At 36.7% G+C, this 18,732-nt stretch overlaps 2 protein-coding genes across 2 annotated transcripts; one reads left to right on the plus strand and one right to left on the minus strand.

Moving 5' to 3' along the window:
• Nucleotides 1–2,068: 2,068 nt before the first annotated feature.
• On the minus strand, nt 2,069–2,970 carry EV154DRAFT_554710 (uncharacterized protein; the record flags this gene model as incomplete). The annotated part of the gene is made up of 3 exons (XM_051605216.1): nt 2,707–2,970; nt 2,560–2,684; nt 2,069–2,266 (listed from the first exon to the last, which is right to left on the minus strand). The coding sequence occupies exons 1-3, from the start codon at nt 2,774–2,776 to the stop codon at nt 2,069–2,071; spliced, it is 393 nt and encodes a 130-aa protein (XP_051453762.1). The 5' UTR covers nt 2,777–2,970.
• A 14,011-nt stretch (nt 2,971–16,981) lies between these two features.
• EV154DRAFT_485191 (uncharacterized protein) lies at nt 16,982–18,366 on the plus strand (the record flags this gene model as incomplete). Its single annotated transcript, XM_051598742.1, has 4 exons — nt 16,982–16,996; nt 17,156–17,215; nt 17,457–17,621; nt 18,049–18,366. 4 exons carry the CDS (start codon nt 16,982–16,984, stop codon nt 18,364–18,366), a joined length of 558 nt encoding a protein of 185 aa, XP_051453763.1.
• Between the last annotated feature and the right edge of the window lie 366 nt (nt 18,367–18,732).

Raw genomic sequence — 18,732 nt, forward strand, 5'->3', positions numbered from 1 at the left:
ATAGATATTAAATGGGTCTTTATGAATAATCAAAGTAAAGATAGCCTTTCATTAACAGTTGAATGAGGTCGTATTTATACTTTTACGAAGCTGTGTCTAAACTAATTGTAAATCAAATCGGGATTAACTATTCAATCGTTAGTCCATTTGAATTAAATAAATGTTAATTCATGTATTGTTATTCGTTCATAGCAATCTTTCCATGATTAAGATCTCCAGTCTGTCTACTGAGATCTAATATTGGATTTCTATTGTATCTATGATTCAATACATCTGCGATACAACCCATATGATTGATCTGACATTGTGTCAAACCAATAGAAATGTATTCCAAATATGGTAGTTATAATACATAGCGTATATGTACTATATCTGAGTGCCAAGATAAGAAGTAATTACATTAGTAAAATTACGCTTCAAATACGACAAATGACAAACGCACTAGCTGTAACACGAATTGGCTTAGGCTAATTCAAGAGAAGGCGACACAAAAAGAGACAATTTGAGTTTGGTGACTTAAAAATAATACCATAAAAACCAAACTTGAAAGAGTGGCACATACTGCAAGTCTTCAACGTAACAGAAACTATGACAAATCATAGATGGAGAACGGTACACCACAGATGTTAACGTAGTAAGCTTTTAAATTGTTCTTATCCAACTACGTATCATATTTAGAGCCCTTGGAACGAAAGAATTATGTTAGAGAAAATTTTAGTGTAGAAGAGACCAAGAAAAGAAAAACGTTGTCTCGGGGAATTTCAAGTGTGCTGCAAACATCCCTACTACAAAGTACTTGATTTGGCAAATTGTTTTAAGTAACGTGTGGCTTGGATTTTTCAAGTATAAAAAAAAAAGATACCAAACTAATAAAAAGGGTTCAAGCTCTTTTAGTCTTGAAAACCTTTATCATAATCTTCTTCGACGTCAAGATGTAGCAATCTTCACCAAGATTTTCTTACGCAATAGTATGGACATTAAATCGAAGTTTGTCAGAGACTTTTAAATTACAAGATTCTCGGATCATCTCCCAATGTAACATTTATGATCATTCCCCGGATGGTACCAACTAGATTGTTCGTTGTTACCAAAAAAAGATCTCCAGGCTAGTGAAATAGTATGAGGAGATGATTCCGAAGCATTTACCCTGGTCATTTATTGTTGCTTGAAAACTCCAATGCAACATTGTAGGAATGAATCACTTTGATGGGAGGTCTCATTACCAGTTTGGTTTTCTCATTTTTGTAGTCATAGGCATACGGAAGTCTGTATGTTGTGTGTATATAGTGTAAGTTTATAATATGGTGCACGCAGTTTATAATTAATCGATTCCAACTTTTGACTACCCACAGATGCTGGAAAAGCGCTATTCAAATAATCAGACAATGCAATAGGAGTAATATTTTCGAATATACCAGTACCCATGAACCTCGTTTCATTCTCCTTACGTAATAAAAAGAATAACAGACGAAATAAGTTTTTCAGAATTAGTGCCACATAGAGAAGAGAAAAATACGACATTATAAAACAGAGGAATACTTGGCGAAACAGTGAAGGTTTGTATAAAAATATGAGATCATCTAAGAAGATCAACAGTGCCTTAGGTCAAAGATTCAGAATGGTTTTATTCCAGAAACGACTAACATTAATTATACTAGAGATGGCACAAAAGGAAAATACCATGTTGTTCATATGATAAATTCAGACAAAGTCAGTGAGAATGAAAGTTATCATCAACAAAAAAGAGTTTTGAAACTTTGACGAGTAAGAATAAGCTGAATTACGTGGATATTGAATAGTTAGATGGCTCAGACAGTTTAATCGTTTGGTCACAGCCGCAAAAAGTAAATTTGCAAAACAAATTACCTATCGCCAAAAATTATTAGAAAGATTGAGTTAGAGAAGATTTGGGAGACTTGATTTAAAATACTTCTTACTGTGAGCTCGATGTAATGCAAGATGGTCTTATTATAGTTGTTTGGGGAATGATTTCACAAGACATTATGGCAAGACATGATAAAATGAGTTAATGACATTTTGAGCTCTTGTTAAATCACGCCTTAAACAATTACATTCGTGCATGAAAGGCTAATTTCAAAGAAAGAAGCATGCGTTGTTTTCTACTGGTAAGTTTAACAGAAAAGTGGCAGCCAATATACAACACAAAAAGTGAAAAAAAACTCAGAGGTAAAACAAGGTATCCAGAGGCGACCGTAGAGATTTCGTAGTCCCCTAAAAAGATCTCATCCCCAAATACCGGTGTGATCTTTGGCAAAAATGATAAACTTAATAAATAGTGGCATAAAATGTATCTTTACTACCGGTCAAAATAGATTAAAACCACCTAACGTTTTCATATAATTTATATTTTCTATATTGTACAACTGGTGTTTTAATGACTTATCCTAATAATTTTATTTTTCCGAAGGATGTTATCGAAGACAAATATAGAAAAGAAAGTCACACACTAGCTTGAATTTTAAAACGAGAAATTTTTTTTTCATCTTTTTCCTTCCTTTAATCTTTTCTATTTTTTTGTATGGGTATATATCAACGCACGTTCCATTTCAATAGTTTCGCAACTAGACTAACATTTGCTAGTATCAATGGTTTGGTCTTTGGTTTTTTTCTGATGTGTTGAACTCTCCCGTGGTGTCGTCTTTCGTCTTGGAGTTTTTGGTAATCTTAAACATTATTAAAACTAACATAGGCTAGTATCTCTGGTTTTGGTCTTTCCTGTGGTTTTGGCTTTTTCTGATGTCGTGATCTCTCCCATTGTATCGTCTTTTGTGGTGGTAACTTTTAATATTATTGAAACTAATGTTCTTTTTTTTTCAGCGTTGGGGTCTGGGGGGTGAGTCTACAAAGTGGAGGCCTCCCCGTGGCTAGACTTGGTAACGTTCTTCTGAACGGCTAACGTCCACAATATATAGAAAATCATTATTCTTACAAATAAATGTAGTTTTTTCTTAAAAAATAATTTTTGTCTTATAAACCTTCTCGTCTGTTATTATTTTCTTTCTGTTCAACCGATTACTAACGCAATTTGGAGATGCATTGCAAAAAAAAAAAAAAAAAAAAAAATATAACAACAATCATTTAATGTGTAGTCATTCATATAAATGACATGTGATTTTTTGTTTATTTCAATACACTCCAGTTGCAGCTCTTATTGGTATGATCAACGCGTATGAGTTGTTTACATAAGACCTTATGGTACTTGAGGTGCCTCATCCAATGGATGGGGCAAATGTGGGCCAATGACCAGATTCCACATGGGTCAAAGTAATTTTGACATCCCCCCTGTTCATCTTCTAATTCTCAAGACTGGCATGAGTATACGTTAAATTACATTACAATCAATAAACTTTCTGTTCGTCTTTATCAAACAATGTGGTATGTATATCTTTTTTTTAAACCAAGATAGCTAGTGACGGATTATCACTGATTTTAACGTGACTCTGCCTAGAATCAAGACAACTATGTTACTGATAAATCGAATAGTTCTACCCGGACATAGTCTGAGGACTTCTCATATTCACAGTCTAGAAAGTTTTAATAACCGGGAAAGAGTCTTTAAGTATCACGCATATATGGGTACTTCTGTGATAATCTGGGTATGAAATTATAGTATACACATCGGGAAATTTTGGTGTAATTTGGTGTAATTTGGTGTTAACACCATTTCGGTGTAAAAATCCGCTCCCAGGGGCAGTCTGATGTTAACACCACATTACACCAAATTACACCAAATAGTGTTAACACCTAATCACATTTCATTACACCTAGCTGGTGTTAACACCTAAATCAATCTTATTACACTTGAATTATGTTAACACGTATATGCACCTAATCCCACCTTAATGGTGTAAACATCAGCTGGATGTAAATTGATGTAAATTAATGATGCTTTTAAAACCTTATTATATTTATTACAAAAATTGGATAACTAAAAATATGATTTTTATTTAAGGTGTCATTTGATAATGATATTCATCTATGATCTTCTTTGCTTCTGCGTTTTGCCTACGTAATTAAATATCTAGGTTAGTACCGGAAGACTTTTATTTCTTTCATGTTGCTCTTTACCTTTCTGTTCGGAAATTCTTGGACATTTGTGTCCATTTGGGCTGCAAAATAAATTCGCATGGCCAAAGACGAGCACAATACTTAAGAAAACCAAACCTTGGATCGATTTCCACTACTTCCTCTTGCATTGATTTGAGCATTGTCCATTGCTCAGTGCCATTCAAGGATCCCCATCCTCTGTACTTACCCATGTGATTTTGAGAAGCGAAAGCACGACAAACAGAAAGGGCAGAACGATTCAAATTCTCCATCATAGCTTCCTTGTCAGTTTCAGACAATCCTTCTACTTGTTTCAATAGCAAGATTGCTATCTCCAGTTTCTTGTCCTTGTATGAAACTGCCTTCGGTACAGTAATAGAAGGAACAGTACCAGAAGAAACAGTAGACTCACCTTGTTGGAGACCTCTTTCAGTCAAACTTTGTAAGGCTCCCTGTAAAGTGTCGATTTTATTTTCAAGGCAAATGATGTTCCTTTCCAACGTTGAACAGGCTTCATCCACCTTTGCCGTAATCATATCATCCATCGATTTCTTTTGAGCTAACAAGGCTCTTTCTACTATTGCTTCTATAGACGAGAGCAAATCGGATGTAGGTTCGATGGGTTGTTTTCTTTTCGGAGGCATATCTAGAATAAAAAAAATAAAAAGAAGAAAGTAGTGAAAATTTTTATCCCTGGTAAATAATCAAGCTGGTAATTATTAGTGTCATTATCTATTTCTGTCAAAAACAATAAAAGAAAAACAGACTCGTCGTCCAATCTTCTTTTCACACTTTCTGACACTTTAAAAAAATGGTTAAACATTACTGCCCTACTTGTCAAGAAAAAGTTAAGTTGAAAGATTTATCAAACCACCTTAATAATCATAAGGTTCAACAATCATTAAAAATCTATAGTCGAGTATCAAAAAATATTAGCATTAGTCCTTCAATAAATGGAAATAACGCAATGGGCCAACAAATCTTACAAAACTTGCAGAACACTGGCACCATGTTCGAGAATGTGTCTACAGAAACCGAAACGTACGAAGACGAACCTATGGATTACGATTACGAACAAGAAAATGTCGCGTTCGTTGAGGAATCACAAGGCCTGCTTGCAGATGAAGAATTCCAAGATCAGAACATGGATCCTGAAGAAGAATGTTTGACCCAGGAAAAAAAAGATGTGATGAAAAAATTAGAAATTTTTAAGAAAACCGTTCAAACACCGATTTGTATTGACACTCAAGGCTGCACGAGACCTCTTGATTTGACTGAAAAAGCCAGTTTGAAGATAAGAGACATCATGACAAAGCGGGCAGTATCAAAAACTGCCTCAGAAGAATTAATTGCAGCATTTAATGAGTATATGTCAGATCTTGAGCTCGGTAAATTGATAAATGTTATATCCAAATAATTGTTTATTTATGACGTTTTTTTAATAGAACAACACCTCCATTTGCTTTCACCCTACAAATGCGATGCAATCTCCAGCAAGAACATATCCAGAGTAGATTCAGATACGTACGACATGTGTCGTAACGGCTGTTACATGTTTGTGGATGATGAACAAGAGAGAGGACAGACTGAGTGTCCAAATGTTTCTTGTAAAGCTGCTAGATACACCGATAATGCCACAGGTGTACCTGTAGAAACTCATACGCAGTTATCTCTCGCAAAGCAACTCGGAAATTTTCTGACTCAACAAAGAAATGTCAACAACATCAACGCATATAGAGAAGAGAGACAATCTTCGTCCGGATCTTACAAAGATGTTTTTGATGGTAGTGCCTGGAAGAACAACCAAGATTTAGAAGGTGATAAAATGCTCTCATTGGCTTTACATGCCGATGCATTTTCACCTTTTAAAAGAGGTGCTACAGGTCAAAGTATGACGCTGTTGATGGTGACAATTCTGGACTTATCTCCAGAATTAAGGTATTGTACTGATAACATTTGAATTTGAAATGGAATACTGATTTTTTGTACATATATTTACTTCAAAAAGATTCAAGGCCGAAAATGTTCTTATCTTGGGGATTATCACCACGGAAAAAAAGCCATGGGATATCTTCAGCTTCCTTTACCCCACTTTAAAGGAGCTGATAACACTCGAGGAGGCTGGGATTTCCATGGCTTCTGATGGCACCTGTACGTATAAGGCGAAGCTTGTTCATGTTGTAGGGGATATACCTGGAGTAGCGGATCTTTGTTGTCATTCAGGACATACGTCCTATACTGGTTGCCGTATGTGTACCATTCGAGGTATGCAATCAAGTAAAAAACGGGCAATAGTTTTTCCCCCAAAAATGGACAAGGATGGGGTTTTTTTAAAAAATGACTATAGAGATTCCAATGCGTTTTGTCATGGTGATAAGGTACTGCTATATGTGACCAGGAAAAAAAGTGTAGCTAAATAATTATATTCAAATTTACTAATGATACTGAAATACATATTCAAAAGAGTGCTGGAATCAAAAAGCCAACACCATTTTCTTTGCTGAATAGCTTCCAGGGATACTCCTTCTTCGGTCTGGATGAACTCCATCTTTGGGGGTCAAACATCGCCAAGCAACTGTGGAAGATGATGGTTGACGATAAGCAGTTGTTTGGGCATGAAAACCCACTGTTTCTCCGAAACAAGTATCGTGACAACGTTGGATCCAGAATGGCCACCATTCAACGTTGTATCGATAGTAGTGCTTTAGACGGCCAGCTCATTGGTAAGTTTTTAATGGCTTGTATTTTGTTTGTGCTTTTTTATTTCCAATTTATACATCGTATCTAACATTCATACAACAGACATGGCTAACCGTGCAGGAAATGCAAGATGTGTGGACATGATTGACTTCATGCAGTACATCGTACCCACGCTGGTCGTCGAAGCGCTACAAACACAAGCAATGGACATTGTTGCAGCCGAAAAAGCACGACGCAACAAAAAGATGAAAAGAGGAGACGTGCCTGTTCCTGTTGGGACGAATCTGGTAGAAGTGCCAGAAATTATAGGCAAGACTTGCTATGCCTTGCAATGCTTGTCCAAAGTCTGTCGTATGACGGAACAATACGAAATTTCCACCATGGATCTTATTGAGATTGATAGGTAAATGTAGTAGAATGTTGTTTAGCACATAACTAACTTTCAAATTGCCTTATGTATTTATGCCTATTTACAGATTGATTGAGGTATGGCACTTGTTTCTGCTGGAGGTGTACAAAGACACGGCTTTTACGATCAATCAACATTACTTGACTCACGTTACCGAAATGATACGTCAGCTTGGACCGCTTCGCTGCTCAAGTGCACGAGTCTTAGAAAGAACGATCGGTAATGTGAAGAGGTTAATTAGATCAAGATCAAAGCCTGCCGAGAATGCTGTAACAGTGATGAAAAATCATCATTCTCTTGCTTGTCGAGCTTGGGGTGTTGAGGAATTGCAAGTGAACAAAAAAGAAATTATGACCATAACTGAGCTTTTTACAACTTCATCACAAGAAGAAGTGGAAGCGATGATGTATAAATTTCCATATCTTTCAAATCAGGATAATATAAATTATTATCCAACTTGCTGTATTCCTCGTACCAAGCAATCGCTCAGTCATAAAAGAAAAACCAAAAGATCCGTGGTGGTAGAGTTCAAGAATGAAGATGGTCGTGTTGAGCACGCTACAGGAATCATAAGTACTGTATTCAGTTTAGATGGCATCATCTTGTATGCAATGGTAACCTTAGAAGCCATGCTTTTGCATAATGGCTCGAATTATTACATGAACAGATCAAACGTACTTTCCTCTGTATATATAGCAGCCATCGATGATATTGTTGGTTTGACCATCTATATTCCTTCGATTATGAATGATGACATAGTGCATGTAATGTGTAAAGGGCTACAGTAGAATACAGTTTCACAGTTTTCTACTACTGTATGCTTATAAATAATTTTAAACATACAAAAAGAAAAAGCCATCCTTCCTATAATTATTTAAAATGTCATTGATTTGCTTTTGTATAGTTTGGTGTAAATTCGTGTGATTTCGTGTGATTTCGTGTTGCCACCATTTTATATTTTATCACACTTTTAAAGAAGGTGTAAGTGGGTGTAGTTTGGTGTAATTTAGTGTTAATGTTCGAGTGACGATTTTAAAATGTTAACACCAAATTACACCAAATTACACCAGATAACACTAGATTACATTTTATTTCCCGTTGTGATAAAAGATAAGAAAGATTCTTCAATCATTGTTATAAGTCAGTCAGTTTGTGATTATAAACGTAAAGTGTTTTTTATATATGAAAATTTCACCCCCATTGACCCTTGCATAGGTTGAATTAAAATAACTAAAGAACTGTGAATTCTTGGATTCAGTTTATATATCAGTAGTCGCATGAGATATAGCTGGTCATGTCCTATCACCTAGTTTTCATATTTTTTTTTTGGCCGCACGCACCAATAAATTGTTTATCGATTCAACAATGCGCGAGATGGCTGTATTATTAGCATTGCAACAAACAGTGTATATTTTATGGAACTGTTGCAGAATTTTTAGAATATTTCAACCTATTTTTTTAATAAAAAAAATAACGACAAACCTGTTAAATAGTTTAAGCCGTCAGAAAATGAAGAGAATGATGTCGTACGCAAAAAGAAGCTTTAGTGTATGATATCTAATAGTCGTTCAAATGGGTATCGTGTTGTAGTGAACAGACTCTTTAAATTCAACTTAAAAGAGATTTTTGGAGGCTGTAGTATCAATCAATCCTAATGGATGGTCATCTAAAATCACAAAAGGGGTTACAACAGAACAGTAAGAGTACTGCCATAGTCACACTTAAAACAAACTCTTACCCTTAAGAGCATCCCCAGCAGTGGCGCTTAAAATCCGTTTTTCGGTAATATAAGCGCAAAATAGTAGTTTTTTCACCCCCAGCAGTGGGCTTAAAGTTGTTTTATCTAACCGAAATTTAAAAAAAACTGTAAAATTTCGCTAAAATAACAGATTTTTTAAAGTAAAAAAAAAATCGTCTTTGACAATAAAAAAATTACCCCTTTTTTAAAAAAATTAACTCAAAGAAATGAACAATATGTACGACTCTGACAACGACCAAGCTAACTTGGACATGGTTCTTGACAACCTCAATGTTGACGATGAACAGTTGGTCAATGACGATGACAACACCAACGTCATGGACTACTCCTGTGACAATGACAGCGATGAGAGTGATGTCGAGGAGCAAAGCGAAGCTCTTTCCATTGCGCCTAAGCAGCGTCATGCTTGGACGACTGCTCAAGACGTCCAGATGTGTAAGTCTTGGGTGGCCGTCTCGGAAAGACCTATCGAAGGAAATTCGGTAAAATCATCTGCTTTTTGGAAGTGTGTTCTTTCCGACTTCAAGGCTGCCGGCGACCAAGCCTGGCCAGAAAGAACCGAAAAAAGTCTGAAAGACCACTGGAGAGTTGTTTCTGCTTTGGTCAGCAAGTTTTGTGGTGTCGTCGCTGCAATTGAACGACGTAAGGCAAGTGGTAAAGTTGCCGCTGACGAGGTAAGAATTATGATTAGATTTGTTTTAAAAATATTAGAATCTAGAGCAAACATTTTTATAAATAGGTGGGTGATAGCTTCAAGCTTTTTGAGCGAAAGTATCAGGTTCGATTCAAATACTTCCCGTGCTTTCAGGAGCTTAATGGTGCCCCCAAGTGGAAAAGCGAGTTGAAGGGCAGAGATCGCAAAATTAAGGCGAAGAAGCAAAAGGTCGTGAAGAGTAAAGTGGCTACCTCTTCAGCTCCACGTAGCCATGCTGATACTGATGCTGGTATGCCGGCAGCGGTTGATGACGATGAGGATGTCATGAGTGACGAATCGGTTGCAGTGCGTCCTATTGGACGTAAAAAGAGCAAGAAGGATGCCGATTTGGACACGAAGTACAAAGGGCTTTTGGATGGATTGGACAAGATGCAATCCCAAGGAGACGAGGACTTTAAGAAGGTCCTTGAAAAGATGGATCAAGCCCGTGAGATCCAACTTCGTCAGGTGGAAGAAGATCGTGAGCAACGTGAACGAGAAAGAGATGACGCCTTGTTCAGGATTAACTTGAAGGATTTTGAGGGTGACGAGACGGCATTGCTTTATTACAAGCTTAATCGTGAGGAAGCCTTAGAACGATCTCGAGAACGATCAAGAAAGGCAAGACTTGCCAGAGAACAATAAATCTTTTGTTTTTCTTTTTTAATCGATTTTATTTAATTTTATAATGTGATTTTTCATTCTAGTTTGAGGGGCTTCCAAATCCTTTTATGTGCCAAAGATGGGAGACCAGGGCAGCTTTCAATCTGAAGTGCTCAGATGAGTCTATGATATGACCATGACGTTCCAAAAAGCTACTGAAGCTGTAATGTGAACCATCACGAGAAATGTCAGCAGCCTCAGCAGGATTGGCAGAATGCGTTTTATGGTATCTGTACGATCCCATATCGCTTTCGTCGCGCTCATCCTCAACAATCATGTTATGTATGATGATACATGCTTTCATGATCGTATCAAGATCACCATTTTTCCATAGTCTTGCAGGATTACTAATAATGGCAAATCGAGCCTGCAACACACCAAAAGCTCTCTCCACATCCTTTCGACATGCTTCTTGTGCCTTGGCAAAGTTCTATTTAAGAGGAAGAGTCGATTAATTATCCAAATACTAAGTATTGCTAGTAGAAACAAGACTTACAGCTTCGGCACCAGGTCTAGGGACGGAATACGTCTTCACAATGTTCGCATAATTGGGGTATATCCCGTCACCAAGATAATACCCCAAATTGAACTCTTCGTCACCAATGTTAAACTTGACATCGGGACCGCTTCCTTCCGTATACCTATCAAAGATATCCGATCTGTTAAGAACATTGATATCGTTGAGCGAGCCAGGCAAACCAAAATTGGCATGCCAGATCCACAAATCGTAGGATGCCACAGCCTCAAGAATGATTGTTGGCTTCTTGTCTTTGCCTGTATACTGCCCATGATATGCTGTTGGGCAGTTTTTCCATGCCCAGTGCATGCAGTCAATTGATCCCAGCATACCGGGGAATCCACGTTTCTTGTTCTGCTCCAACAGTCTTTCCGTATCTTCCTCGTTGGGCTTTCTCAGATATTCCTCACCGAAAACATCAACGACTGCAGCACAGAATTTCTTGAGGCTCTCCATTGCAGTACTTTCGCCCAATCTCAAGTACTCATCTACTGCATCAGCACTAAAGCCGTAACACAATTGTCGGAGAGCAGCAGTAGCTTTCTGCAAAGGATAAAGACCCAATTTTCCAGCAGCATTGGGCTTTCTTTGGAAGTATGGATCATGCTCGGTGACAGCTTCCACGATTCTCATGAAAAGGCCTTTACGCATTCGGAATCGACGGCGAAACTCCTTTTCACCGTAAACTGGTCTCTCGGCAAAGTAATCGTTCATAAGAAGCTGATAGCCTGCCTCACTATCTCTATTAATGACTCTACGTCCTTTGACAGAGCCACCTGTCTTTGACTTTCTCTTCATTTCGTCTAAACACATTTCAATTTTGATTAACTGAACAGCGGTTTCTATTCTACGCTTTTTGATAATTGCCATTGCGAGGGCTGCGTAATTCTCCATGTTATAAAGTCTTTAAGATGAGTAAAAAGTAAACTTTTTTTTTTTTTTCAGGCACATACAATTAAGCTTTTAAAGTCAGTTTTTACTTTTTTTTTGTCAACTGCTGGGGTTGATTTAAAACTTTTATTTAACCGCACTTTTATCTAACCGTTTTTTAAGCGCCACTGCTGGGGATGCTCTAAGAGCACTAAAAAGGTTGTGTATACCTGAATAGACTATTTTGTTTTCTCTGTAAGATTTCTTCCTTGTCAAAATAGCTTGCATTGTTTATTTTATTGAGGAAGGAAAAATGAATAATTGTTGCTACATGAATTTTCAACTTCGGAAAAGTTGAAAGTAATACAAACAAAGCATCCAAGACATTGCTCGAGAAAACAACGTTAATTGTACATTTTAAACCCCACTGTTAGGTGCTCTAAAAGTAAAACAGGTTCTTTTGATATGATATAAAGATATCATGAATAATGTAGACTTTCGATCGTGAATGCACTCTTTAATGACGATGAAATTAGCACTGGCGTAAACTTTAATTTAGAGAAAAAAAAAGGTTGACAGTTAAAAATAGAATTATTACCTCATCATAAAAAAGGTCTTTTTTCCCCTTTCAGATTCTTTTTTTATTTTCTCTTGTAATGATTCTCAATCTTTTAGGTTAAGAAAAATACCTCAAGGAGTCGAGCTCTGTATCACCAACTACAAATACCATTTCAAATGACAATTGCGTTTCAATGCACTGAGGTCTGGCAGTAACAAAAGTAAGACATGTGCTTATTTTCTTCACGTCAAAACAAAAAATATTAAGAGCCTAAAATATAACGTCGAAGAACGAATTAGATTGAAGAGAACATTCCCAACATTAAGGCAGTTGCCATTGAACAAGATTCATGCACATTCAGTAAAAAATCTTTCATCGCAAACTAATTTTACAAACAGATATTATATATAGCATAAGTACCAGTAATGCCAAAAAATATAAAAACAATATCGAAGAAGCCGAAGATGTAAGCATGGTAGTTGATGAGGAACATGACGATGAAGATGACGATGACGACGAAGGAGAAATAGAAGAAGAGGAAGCTTGTGCCGAAGGGAATGCCAATCCAGAAACAAATGAGGCACAAATCAGAGCAGGCATGTAAGGATTATTCGCTACGAGTTTTAAGGTTAAGAAAGTCCTTACTGATAGAGCAGCTAATACCCTTCTTCAGTTTTTAAACATCGCGTGGAAGGATGTCAATGGTTTTAGTCATTCCGCGTTGCGAAAGTCATTCAAAATAGTTGAGAAAAACTTAAATAATGATTGGGATGATGGTCGTACCAGATATACGTTTCACGTAAAACGAGATTCAGTCTATGTTCCTGAAGTGACAAAGGTGTGATATTTAACTTTCTCAAAATCAACGTCTAATTATTATAATGCAAGACAAAACACCCTCTCAACAATCATGTTCTTTTGTCTCGCTGGCTGGTGATGTTTGTGATGACGTTTTATTTTAGCAGGTGAAGAACTATAATAGCAAAAGCATCTTCATGCCCACATTTGTTTACCATTACAGGTCTTTTAAAAGTTCATCGCAAGCGTTGATGCTTCGCCCGGAATTCTACTCTACAATGAAAGGTTGGAGATCAAGAGATGTTGTTCCAGGAACGTCTTACCACATATATGATGGTAAAATACACAAAACATTGATAGATAAAACCAGTCTTCCATTTTCAACATTGCGACATCCGTTGTATGCAACGTTAAATGTCGACTGGTTTCGATGTTTTGATAACGTAAATTATTCTTGTGGTGTCATTTACGTGTGAATCAATAATTCGAAAAAAGAAGGCTGATTTTAAGAAGAAAACATCATCGTAGTTGGGCTTATGCCTGTTGGAAAAGAGCCAAAACTGGACCGAATCAACACGTACTTAACTTCCTTGTTTGATGAGCTTTTCCGTTTGGAAAATGAAGTAATGATGTAAACGGCCGCACAACCTGTCGAGATTAAAAGACATTCTGCTTTGTCGATGTTTGCAAGCGATATCCCAGATTGCTGGAAATTAGCTGGTGTTTCATCTCATTCCAGTGGCCATACGTATAACAAGTCTGAAGGTAAATTCATCTTGGTTGAAGGAAATCCTAGTTTTTTTAAAATCAACACTGTTGCCAGAAATGGCCTGATAGATCGAAGGCAAGCAATATGCGAGCGAATTTGAGATGGTGGAATGCCACTAATGAGATAGAAAGAGAGGATCTTGTGAGGGCAAATGGATCAAGTTATTCCGAACTGCATCCATTGCGGTATTTAGATGCTGTGAGACAAAGAATAATTGATCCCATGCATAATATTCTTTTGGGGACAAGCTCAAAATCTGTGATGATTTCGAAGGAAGAAGAATACTTCACAAATGTCAACTCGGAGATAATGTAAGTTCTTGCCGACTTCGTGGAACTACTTGCTTGTTTTTGAAAGTGTTGATCAAACGATTGGAAGTGGTTTCACCAATTTTAAAGATGACAACTCGAAAAGCTGTTGCCTGTTGTATTCCCCTTTTGTTCTGACAGGTAAAACTTATTCGTCATAAAAAACGTCTACTTTATGAACATGGCAATCACCAGATATTTTAACAAAAGAGAACAGGAGAAACTGGACGAATTTTGGAAACGCATCCGTATGTATTTTGAAAACTGAAATAAAAAAATCCAAGATCCATAAGGCACACAGGCTCTTTTTGGATTTCTATAGAGTAGCGGAAGGTTTATACGGAAACAAATTTTTTGCCATAAATCAACATTTTTATGGGCATCCTAAACAAAGCATTAATACTTTTTCACCACGCCATGCATATTGGATTTTCACTTTCGAACGTTGCAACGGATCTTGGATCATTTAAGAATAACGAAAAAAATGTTGAAGTTAAGTTTATGAAAAAGGCCTTGGAAAAATACAACCTTCAGCATAACACAATTCGAGTATACAACAAGGCCATTAAATCATCATCACCGTTATCCCCATCCTTTCAATTTATTTTCAAAAAAAAAAAGGAAAAGTTCTGACATGAGAGGATTATGTTTGGTAGACGATTCAATGACCGGGTAAGACGTGAAATTACTGAAGGGTTGTTGCAACCGAATTTCCAGAATCATGTGGCAATTTAGATATTAATTTCACCAGGCCAGAGCCTCTTTGTTTAGGTGTTCTCCCATGGAGATGTTTTAAAAAAAAACAGTGATTGCCAGGAGCGGGGCGGGGAAGAGCAGAACAAAATGATTATTAAAGTGAGGACAGTGTCAGGAGCGGGGCAAGAGCAGAACAGAATGGTTATTTAGGTTGAGAACAAGGATGACAGAAATTATGTATATATTAGTTTTATTATATGTTTAAAATTAAATGAAAGCCGAAAAAGATCTATTCAAGAAGAAACGAAAACGTATAAGATCTTAATCACAGAATTACACATAAACAACAGGCCTTTATTTATAACAGTTGACAGGACTAGTAGACAATTATTCCGAGATCAAATTAACAGAGACAGAATCTTAGTCATATTGATTTTGAGACATATTTCTGGCATCCGGAATAGATAGAGATGATGACATGAGCTGGTATTACGTATGTTAAATAACGGACTTTAAGGACAAGGATACAAAGACAATGGATGTTAAATGTGTTTCACAAGTCGAAGGCCTAACGGAGATAAATTATTTGGAGCAAAGACCTTGGACGGGATATAATAGTCATGATCAACCTTTACATGTGCCACAAAAGAAAGAGAACAGGACACATGTGTTACAAAGACGATGGGCTGGCTTCGTTCCAATAACAATATGAAGCATCTTTCAAGATAGTTCTCAAACCGCAACCATCGGAGTTCATGACCACAAGATTATTTTACGTCTCGCGTATTGTATTAAGAATGGACACATGAACAAATATGCAGACACTATAAAGCAGAACGATAAGCGAAATTTCAAGAATTGTTTGAAATAAAACTTTTTATTAATAATAAAGGAAAGGTGGTAATTTTGTCTTGGGGAAGGAATAATGTTGTTGTCATAAACAAGTTCACTCTATTTATACGCGTTAATTTGCATTTGAAGAACTAATAAAGGTTTAAACTACATAATTGGACGAGGCGATTTGGTTTATTAGTAGGATTAAGTAATCAGGAGTTCATAATCAAAGATTGGTGAAATTTAATGGACTTTCAGAAGGTAAACAATGTGAGAGAGCGAAAAGCCAGACCAAAATTAACTTGAACGATGCCTTTGACAAGATCCTTTGAAGCTGATATGGAATACTGACATATAATTTAGTTCAATGTTGTATACGTGTTTTAAAGAGAGAGGTATTTACGTATGTAATGTTTGTTCCCAGCAACTACAAGACGTTTTGGGGAAGGCAAGATATATCGCTTGGGTTTCTTTTACAGGGTATAAAGTCGTTCTCAGGATTTCAATCTTGTCTTGTACCTAACAATTAGAACCAAAAAGTTATTCGTTTTGTAATGACTAACATATTATGCAGAGTACTTAACAAAAGCGGGAGCATCTGGTGAAGCAATCAATATGAAGGAGAGAACCGAAACGCGTTAGTCGCTTAAAATACTGATAGCAAACATAGGACTACCGAAAAAAAAAAAAGCCTATAAACTCTCAACGGACCTAAATCTACTTGAAGAGAGCGTTTGAACTATTCAGCAAATTAAGTAGCTAATACGTAGGATGGCAAAAAAAGGCATTATTTGCTTAAAGTGCTTGTAACCAGCTTCGCATTACTAAGTACTACAGTCTATTAATTCTCAACGGACCTAAGTCGACTTGGAGAGAGTTTTCAAAGTATAACCGTTCGTCAGCGCATCCTTCAGCCCATACAAGTCTTACCAGATTACGCATTCCCCGATGGCAACAGCACATTAATCAATAAGCGTAGGAGTGATCCCGTAGAATGAAGAAGAATTCAGAATGAGTAATTGTTATAAATGAAAGAAAGTTCGAGAGAAAAATTAAGTCAACAAATACCCCAGTTATTACTTAGCTCTAGAAAAACCCAGTCACACCTGAAAACCATTTTGGCTCAATTTTTACCCATATAGACGGGCCTCCCGCTCCCCCTTGAATACGGCTAATAGTATCAAGCTTGAAAGCGCTAATAAAAAACAGTATGCTTGTTTTTTTAAACAGCGCAATTTTTAAGGAGTGATAAAAAAATTGGGGGTGCGGGGTGAACACTTCCACCCAAGAATACGGCTCATAGGATTAACGTTGTCCCTTTATTTTTTTTTAAAAAAATGTCAAATAATAGTGTAAATTGTGGGTCCTGTGGTTAAGAAGGTCATAGTCGTAGATCCCACCTAGATGTTCCTTTAAATCAAGTAAACCTATATACGAATGTAGTCATGTCTGCTTTTTTTTTTTTTTTTTTTTTTTTTTTTTTTTATTTGAAAATACGGACTTTTTTTTAGGTGCCATCTTCATTGAATAACGATGACAATGCACTAAATAACGCAACCTCAATTCCTGTGGTGCAGCAAAAAGCAAATATTTTTCAACCATTCTAACTGATGTTGATTCCAAATACGACATGGAGGGAGACGAAGCTGAGTTCATTTCAACTCTTGAGCAAGTCCAAGAAAGAATTGTCCGCTGTTCAACATGTCAACAACTTGGGCATTTAAGAAGAACTAGCCTGTTGTGCCGGAAGAATAGTAATCGTGCCCACTAGACTCTAAATCATGCAACGCAAACTGAAATACTACCCAGTAGAAATTCTTTGGGAAGAATGACGACTACGAGTTCGGAATGCAATGCATTCATGTGGGTCGAAGAAAGATCAGAAGGTGGTCTTCACCCAGGCAGGTTTCAACTCTGTTGTGGATTAGAAAAGACAAAGTGACACTATTTCACCCTACACCAGGACTTATATCTAACGTAATACGCGGACATGATCAAAGAAGCAAGGCGTTTGAAAACACATACCGTCTTACAACAATACCTTAAGCGTTACGTTACAGAGACCAGGTACACCAAACCAGATTTTGGTTTTTTTGACTCAGGTTTTCCTAAAGTTATTTTAAAATAATAGGGTTAAAGCAAACCATCAATGATTGACAGTTAAAAAGATAGGTGTAACTGAAGGATTCCCCTGTTGTGGAAGTACCTGGTTTTGAATATACATTCATCATATCCATAGATTTATCGGGATTGCCAAAGGATTGACAGAAAATATTGCAAGAAAGTGCTCAAGTCGTGGCACAGACAGTGTTACGTAGTCGGCATTTCAATAAAATGTGTCAACTTGCACTCTCACAAGGTTCTGATGAAATAAGCCATTATATAGTCCAACAAAAATATATAGATAATCTTTCATCATTTTGAATTGAATACTTGTCCACTGCAACCCACTGTCAAACGAGATCAAACTTTACTTTCTCAACATCACTTTAATTGGGCTATGCACTACGTTGCTCTGACTTCTCTGTGTGATGAGGATATTGTTAAACATTTTGGAAGGGTAGAGAACTATGGCTACAATGTTGTATTTTCTTTAGACATACATTTACAAGATATTAAAATAAAAACGAAGCTACATATGACTTCAATACAATCCAAAGATACATTAAGGATATTGACACAAACCATAATCTTGTTTGAAAAAAAACATAGGCTCGACTGATTTATTTCGAATACCTTTATCTGCACTTGTAATTTATATTTACGAACCTTTATTGCACATCTTCCACCAACATGATCTATCTCAACGAGTATCTTAAACTTCCTCAAATAGGATTTTAGCATCTCGTTTTAATGACCATGGGGATTAAACCCTCACTTTTGTCATTCACCATATTTTCGTCCGCTTTGCATATCATGCATAGCCCCTTTGCTTGTGCATATAAGTTCAGTCCTCTAAATTCTAGGCACGATAAATTCGTTTGGCGCTACGTACGGGAAGCGAAGTAAGTCTGGGTACCTTCTTATCTTGTCATGTTTTATTTCACTAATTGACGTTATCTTCCTTTAAACTTCGGTAGTCATTTGA

Source organism: Mucor mucedo (assembly GCF_025094135.1).
Source record: "Mucor mucedo strain NRRL 3635 chromosome Unknown EV154scaffold_109, whole genome shotgun sequence".
Taxonomy (NCBI): Eukaryota; Fungi; Mucoromycota; class Mucoromycetes; order Mucorales; family Mucoraceae; genus Mucor; species Mucor mucedo.